The sequence below is a fragment of the Coregonus lavaretus genome (genome assembly GCF_964263955.1).
Source record: "Coregonus lavaretus genome assembly, contig: HAP1_SCAFFOLD_904, whole genome shotgun sequence".
Lineage (NCBI taxonomy): Eukaryota > Metazoa > Chordata > Actinopteri > Salmoniformes > Salmonidae > Coregonus > Coregonus lavaretus.
Window position 1 is genome coordinate 100,802 of NW_028158313.1, and position 6,873 is coordinate 107,674.

A 6,873-nucleotide genomic window follows, 5' to 3' on the forward strand; every position below is an offset into this window, starting at 1 on the left:
TTAACTTAATTAAAATATGAGACTAGAAAATATTATGGAAACTGAAAAGTCTGGGATATAATGTCCATTGAGGGTCTTAACGGTTTTCATCTGTCTGCTTCACGCAAACAATAAGTTGATTAACTAAAGTTGAGCCAAAGACGTGTGGTTTCTATATCAGCAGGGTACAGGCAACAAAGACAGCCAGCTGTCAAGTCACTTCATACCTCTTTCATGGTGAAAACGTCTTTGTCTGCACCTGCCTGCTGTAATAAGATGTGCAGTTTCTCTTTTGGTCGTACCTGGGAAAAAATAGCACATAAAACAAAAACGTTATTTTAGATTCAATGTCATTGTAAACAAATATGATGTAAAATGTGTGATAGAGAGAGAGAGGGAGAGCTATTTAAGTTAATACTTACAAGTTTCTCATTGTCCAACGTATTTATTTGGGAACCAGTTCTATGCCATTCTGACATTCTCTCACAATTCTCTGCCATTCTGTCTTTCACCTGGTGAAGAGTAGAGCAAAAAATACATTTAAAATGTCAAAGTTAACATGCAATGCCTTATAAAAGTATACAATTACATACACGTCAAGACAAGCTTTGGAAGACAGAAACAAGCTTACCTATCTAAATAAATAGAAGTACTAAAGAGTAGACGTCCCTTATACACACACACACACATCTCTATAATACACCCTTCATATTCTGTACATAAAGTGCTTCAGCTCGGATGCTAGCAGTAGGAACAACTTCCCCGTCTCCCCGGGATTTAAATAGGCTCGGAAAGACATGTCAGGGCTAGCATTGCTCCGGCTGTTGACGCCGGTGTAGGGCTAGCAGTAGGAACCACTTCCCCGTCTCCCCGGGATTTAAATAGGCTCGGAAAGACATGTCAGGGCTAGCATTGCTCCGGCTGTTGACGCCGGTGTAGGGCTAGCAGTAGGAACCACTTCCCCGTCTCCCCGGGATTTAAATAGGCTCGGAAAGACATGTCAGGGCTAGCATTGCTCCGGCTGTTGACGCCGGTGTAGGGCTAGCAGTAGGAACCACTTCCCCGTCTCCCCGGGATTTAAATAGGCTCGGAAAGACATGTCAGGGCTAGCATTGCTCCGGCTGTTGACGCCGGTGTAGGGCTAGCAGTAGGAACCACTTCCCCGTCTCCCCGGGATTTAAATAGGCTCGGAAAGACATGTCAGGGCTAGCATTGCTCCGGCTGTTGACGCCGGTGTAGGGCTAGCAGTAGGAACCACTTCCCCGTCTCCCCGGGATTTAAATAGGCTCGGAAAGACATGTCAGGGCTAGCATTGCTCCGGCTGTTGACGCCGGTGTAGGGCTAGCAGTAGGAACCACTTCCCCGTCTCCCCGGGATTTAAATAGGCTCGGAAAGACATGTCAGGGCTAGCATTGCTCCGGCTGTTGACGCCGGTGTAGGGCTGAAGCCAGATTACTAACCTCCCTTGACATGTCGAAGCATGACGAGCACACCGCTTTGAGTCACCCACCTAGCGGCCACCCTGCGTCTGTGCACCCCCCTCCACCCTTAGTGCCGAGTTGGATATGCCCGGCATGTCCCAGTTTACTACAGCTCCGCATTATGTAATAATCAGCTGTCAGACTGGAATGGTTGCTTTGTAGGTTCCTGGACTCTTATCTTCCATTTTGTTTTCGATCTTAAAAAATTAGTGTAGGAAATAGGGATTTGGTTAAAGAATCTGGCAATGTCTGTATATATATTTATTTTTTAAAGAAGTGAATGTCCAGGGTTTTCAATAACAAAATCTGGTCACTTATTTCCTTTCACATATTTCTTATTTTCATCCAAATTATTCCAACGGAAAAAATGGTATTTGGGTAAGAAAGGGCTATAAAAAACTGATGCAACTTAAATATATTAATTTAATGAGGGGATTTAATTAAATATTTTAGCACACATGCAGGCTTATAGCTTGACAAAACAGATGAAAAGGAACTGGCTTTTCTAGCTAGCTTGTAAACCAATTCAAGTTACACTAGCAATTTTATTTTCCAATGCATGTAACATTGGGTTAACCACAGTGTATTGATGTATTCTGAATCAAAGACATGTTTACCAATTATGCTAAACTTATTAGCTAGCTTGCCAACATAGCTAGCATCGTTAGCATCGCTAGCACGCTAACCCTTAGCTAGCACGCTAACCCTTAGCTAGCACGCTAACCCTTAGCTAGCAGTAAATAAGTATAGCGTAGAATCCCGTATTATCGGCATATTCAACAGCGTTTAAGAAATATATTACCTTCAACAGTGTTATCTTGTGATCAAGCCTTCAATGTTTTGTGATTATTGGTGTCGTAAAAATGTTAGCTAACGGGTTAGCAATTAGCAAGTTTGACATTTCATTGGAAATACTACTGTTGTCAGCTTTTGATAAGCTGTTTAGCAAGAAAATACGTCCCGTATTATCGGCATACGGCCCCCAGTTATTGGCCACCTTACTATTTTGTTCAATTACAAGATATATCCGTTACATTTTGTTGAAAAAAGAGACACCAACCACGTACCCGAAGTGTTTACTAGATAGTTGACTAGTTGGCTAGTCTTCAGGTAAAAAATAATGACTTGCCTGTCAACTTTTCATTGCGTAGCCCGGTGCGCCCTCTTGTGGACTCATAAAAAATGGTTCTTCACCAACATATTCCATGTTGTAACCAAATGAAATATGAGTATTAATAATTTACATCAAATACACTTTAATTTCAGTTATGTGCATTAACATAAAACAATGAAAACACTGTTGGAGTTTGTGTTGCAGAGGTGCACTTGGAAAGTAAAGGAAGAAATACACAAGATGGGTTCAATAAATATATATATTATATTTTAGACATTTATTTTTTTGAACAAATAAATAATTTCATATGAACACAAACAAAACAAACAATTAAATCTCGACCTCCATCCCTATATTGTCACAAAAATCACAATAAAAATCCAGCTCCACCGCTACCTCTGGATCCCACTGCACACACCTGCAGTGGAACCAGTGCTGGCAAAAGTCACAGCACACCCATGGCACCTCGGATCTACACTCCTGAGAGGAGCTTGCAGGCGGATCACGCTCCCCGCAGCGAGCACAGCAGGTGGTGTCTTCTTTTATAAAAAATTAAATAATAATACAAATTGATTAATATGGTTTTGTAAAATGTAGAAGTTCTTCAACAACAATAGTAATTGATACAACTGAGAGAGCGAGAAAAACAGATTATGAAGTACCTGAGAGTGGTGCCATGGGTGGTGTGACAGATGTGACCGGTGTAGCTTTTCTCTTCCTTTTCTGTGCTGCAGTTTGAGAAAAAGTGGTGTTAGAGAGCATGTTGCATGAAAACCCTTTTCAACTTTTTTACATCAATACCTCTGGAGGAAGCTGCAGAGGTTTTGGAGGAGGCGGAGATGGCTTGAGGGCTGGTGCTATTTACTGTAGATATATAAAGATATATATATATATTTTTTTTACATTGCTGTTTTATAAAACAGATAACAAACAGTCATTTTTTCGTAATTTTAACATGGGTTTACCTGTGGAGGTGGTGGTATTCAAATTTCGGGGGGCAGGGACATCAGACGAGGCTGCTATGGTGGTGTGACCAGGGGAGACGGAGGAGGCAGTTGGTCCAGAGGAGGCCGTGTTGGTGGTGACAGACATGGGGGGTGGTGTGCATCGTGGTGGTGGTGGACAAAACCGCCGACGATGGCTTGGAGGAGCTGGTGTTTGTAATGGTGGGGTTGAGGGGCCGACGATGGTGTGGCCGGGGGAGTAGGCATGTGGCCTTCTTCTGCAGCTGGGGACTCCGGCGGCTCCTACAGGTGTTGCACACTGGGAGGCACTGGCAGTGGTGATGCAGCTGTCAGGAGTGGTTCCAGCAGGGGGTCCAGCAGAGGCGATGGCGTCAATGGTCTCATCCATGGCAGCCCTCTCCTGTGCCCTCTGTGTTCTGAGGGCTGCCCGACGCTCTTTCTCCTCTGCCTCGGCCCTCTCCTTCTCACCCCTCTCCTGCCACTGGCGCGTGTATTCCTCCCCGGTGAGGCATGTGGCGACCACAGGGAGTCTTCTGTATCGGTCCAGCCGATACTTCAGGACAGTAAGGATGTGCCCCAGGTCCTTCGCTATCAGCCCCCCCTCTATTAGGGGGTGCTCTTCTAGAGCTAGGGATAGGACTGGAGCAGCGGCTGGGACTGGGGCAGGGGCTGAGGGTCCTCCTGTGGTCGCTGGGGAGGAGGTGCTGATGGATGGCACATTGCTACTGGTTCCAGTAGAGGCGGTGTTGGGACCCGGTAGGGTCCGAGACGGCATTAAACGGGACCCATCAATGGCTGAAGGGTCAAAAGGGAAGAGGCCACACTTCTTAAACCCTTCCACCACATAGCGCATGTCCTTGCATCGCTGGTACGGGTAGCGGAATACTCTGGCAAATTCTGATTTGTTTACCATGTAGGAGTGGTCAAAATGGCTAAGGTCTCCAGCTACCTTGGAGAACTCAGCCTTTAAAGGGCCAAAGTATGCCACGTCCAGCGGCTGCAGGACATGGGTGCAGTGTGGTGGAAGACAAAGAAGTATAACCCCTTCCCTTAGTGCCACCGCGAGCACTTCCGGGTCCATGTGGCTCTTGTGCCCATCAAAGAGGAGAAGGAGAGGGCGCTCTTTCACTGCATACTTAATGAAGTGCTGAAACCACTTCCTGAACAGGTCCCCGTCAATGTAGCCACTGCTTGACCGTCCATACAAGGCTTGGGGGGGGCCTCCCAGTGTGTAGTGGCCACCGGGGAAACACTTGGGGTAGATGATAAACGGGGGGATGTCCTCCCCAGTTGCATTGAAGCAGGCCAGCACTGTGATGTGCTCCTTGGTCCCCGGAGCCTGCTGGTACACGTGTTTTGCGCCCCGGGGAGCCAGCACTTTGTGCCTGCTCTGGTCGCTACGAAACCCAGACTCATCGCAGTTATAGATTTGTCTGGGTTTCTCCCTCAACCCACTCTCCTCCAAGTGCTTCTCATAAGAAGTGAAGAAGGTGTCCATCGTCGGACGTGTGGCACACTCAGCTCTCCCCCTGTCCAGGGTGTCCGGCCTCCTCATGCTTAGGTTCTTGTGCCTCCTCCTGAACATTTCCCACCACCTCTTCCCCAGTGGTGGGATTGTTTCCCCTGGGTGCCGAAACCTACAATAGAATAGAATATATAATTGTCCATCCAGGATGAAAATGTTTGTTTTGGCATCACCATACACATCCACATTTACATCACACACATTGATAACAGTCAGTCCAGCATTCTACATACATAAACACATAGAACACCAAATACCTGCGGATTTTGTCTGCGTATTTCATCAGCCTCTGTCTGGTGAAGGGGAACCCATGGCTGGCGCAGTAGATACAGTACTGCACCAGAGACTTTTCATCCTCTGGTGCAAGCAATGTGGGTGGTCCACTGCGACAACCATGGGTCACCCGGCCGCTCAGCCTGTCCGCCAGGGTCTGCCGAGGTACACCATGCACCTTGGTAGATAAGAAAAGAAAACTGTTACTAGCAGATAAAATTCACATACACATGGTAATCTCCTAAAAACAAAAGATGCCTAACCTTGGCAGCCTGGCGGATAGCCATCCCTGCCCCGCAGTCCTCCATGGCATGGAACATGTCCACCTCACTCCATTGCTTCCTCTTGACTTTCTCCATGCTGCAGTGGTAAATACATGTAGCTAAATAACTTGGCATACTATACACATTTTAGAAAGATAACTCAATCTGAATATGTATAAACATTTACATTTCAAAGCTAAGGCATTGAAAGGTGAGTGGAACAAAAAGCTTACAGCACCTGTTATTCCCAGGCGGTCTCCTATCCAAGTACTAACCAGGCCCAATCCTGCTTTGCTTCCGAGATCAGACGAGATCAGGCATATTCAGGATGGTATGGCCGTAAGCGCAGGTACAACTCCTAGTACACTATATAAAGACATTAACAAAATTTACCATCGATTCGAATTTCCGTGTAACTTAATGAACCGACTAAAAACAAAGGCTGAATGTACTGCCTATATTTTGAGGGAAACGCACTGTCTATTATTTAAATTGACCAGGGCAGGGCAGCACATACAAACTGTATTTAGTCCAATAAAAATACAGGATATTATTAGGGTGATAAATAAAAGGCAGTTGCTCCATGATACATGTATTTTGAGGGAAACGCACTGACTATTATTTAATTTGATCAGGGCATGACAGGGCAGCACATACAAACTGCATTTAGTCCAATAAAATACATGATATTATTAGGGTGATAAATAAAAGGCAGTTGCTCCATGACACAAGAGCACTTTCTAGTGGAACAAAAAGCTTACAGCACCTGGTATTCCCAGGAGGTCTCCAATCCAAGTACTAACCAGGCCCAATCCTGCGTAGGTTCCGAGATCAGACGAGATCTGGTGTATTCAGGCTGGTATGGCCGTAAGCGAGTAAACAACTCTTGGTACACTATATAAAGACATTAACAAAATTTACCAGCGATTCGAATTTCCGTGCATCTTAATGAACCGACTAATAACAAAGGCTGAATGTACTGCCTATATTTTGAGGGAAACGCTTTGTCTATTATTTAATTTGACCAGGGCAGGGCAGCACATACAAACTGCATTTAGTCAAATAAAAATACATGATATTATTAGGGTGATAAATAAAAGGCAGTTGCTCCATGATACATGTATTTTGAGGGAAACGCACTGACCATTATTTAATTTGATCAGGGCAGGGCAGGGCAGCACATACAAACTGCATTTAGTCCAATAAAAGACATGATATTATTAGGGTGATAAATAAAAGGCAGTTGCTCCATGACACAAGAGCACTCTCTAGT

At 45.1% G+C, this 6,873-nt stretch overlaps 2 protein-coding genes and 1 long non-coding RNA gene across 6 annotated transcripts; all 3 read right to left on the minus strand.

Annotated features, from left to right (window-relative positions):
- Nucleotides 1–204: 204 nt before the first annotated feature.
- LOC311124172 lies at nt 205–2,558 on the minus strand. Of its 3 annotated transcripts, none has more exons than XR_014612723.1 (3): nt 2,528–2,558; nt 402–491; nt 205–281 (listed from the first exon to the last, which is right to left on the minus strand). It is a non-coding gene; the product is annotated as an uncharacterized lncRNA (long non-coding RNA). The 3 variants fall into 3 exon arrangements; XR_014612724.1 differs by lacking the exon at nt 2,528–2,558 and adding an exon at nt 2,263–2,383; XR_014612725.1 differs by lacking the exon at nt 2,528–2,558 and adding an exon at nt 611–698.
- Nucleotides 2,559–2,819: 261 nt separating this feature from the next.
- LOC311124173 (uncharacterized protein) lies at nt 2,820–4,402 on the minus strand. Of its 2 annotated transcripts, none has more exons than XM_084198368.1 (3): nt 3,540–4,402; nt 3,237–3,302; nt 2,820–3,110 (listed from the first exon to the last, which is right to left on the minus strand). In XM_084198368.1, the coding sequence occupies exons 1-3, from the start codon at nt 4,390–4,392 to the stop codon at nt 2,905–2,907; spliced, it is 1,125 nt and encodes a 374-aa protein (XP_084054494.1). In that variant the 5' UTR covers nt 4,393–4,402; the 3' UTR covers nt 2,820–2,904. The 2 variants fall into 2 exon arrangements, with proteins under 2 accessions (XP_084054494.1, XP_084054493.1); XM_084198367.1 differs by having other exon boundaries at nt 2,820–3,113.
- Nucleotides 4,403–4,589: 187 nt separating this feature from the next.
- Nucleotides 4,590–6,034, minus strand: LOC311124174 (uncharacterized protein; the record flags this gene model as incomplete). The annotated part of the gene is made up of 5 exons (XM_084198369.1): nt 5,839–6,034; nt 5,601–5,697; nt 5,322–5,515; nt 4,925–5,176; nt 4,590–4,626 (listed from the first exon to the last, which is right to left on the minus strand). Exons 2-5 carry the CDS (start codon nt 5,694–5,696, stop codon nt 4,590–4,592), a joined length of 579 nt encoding a protein of 192 aa, XP_084054495.1. The 5' UTR covers nt 5,697; nt 5,839–6,034.
- Between the last annotated feature and the right edge of the window lie 839 nt (nt 6,035–6,873).

What these genes read in the sequence shown, in the direction of transcription:
- LOC311124173 (XM_084198367.1), bottom strand. Translation starts at nt 4,392, where the DNA reads ATGCGCTATGTGGTGGAAGGGTTTAAGAAGTGTGGCCTCTTCCCTTTT. An exon ending in GAATACCACCACCTCCACAG is followed by an intron (nt 3,303 to 3,539) that starts GTAAACCCATGT and finishes CTCAAACTGCAG; the next exon opens with CACAGAAAAGGAAGAGAAAA. An exon ending in ACCCATGGCACCACTCTCAG is followed by an intron (nt 3,114 to 3,236) that starts GTACTTCATAAT and finishes TTTTTATAAAAG; the next exon opens with AAGACACCACCTGCTGTGCT.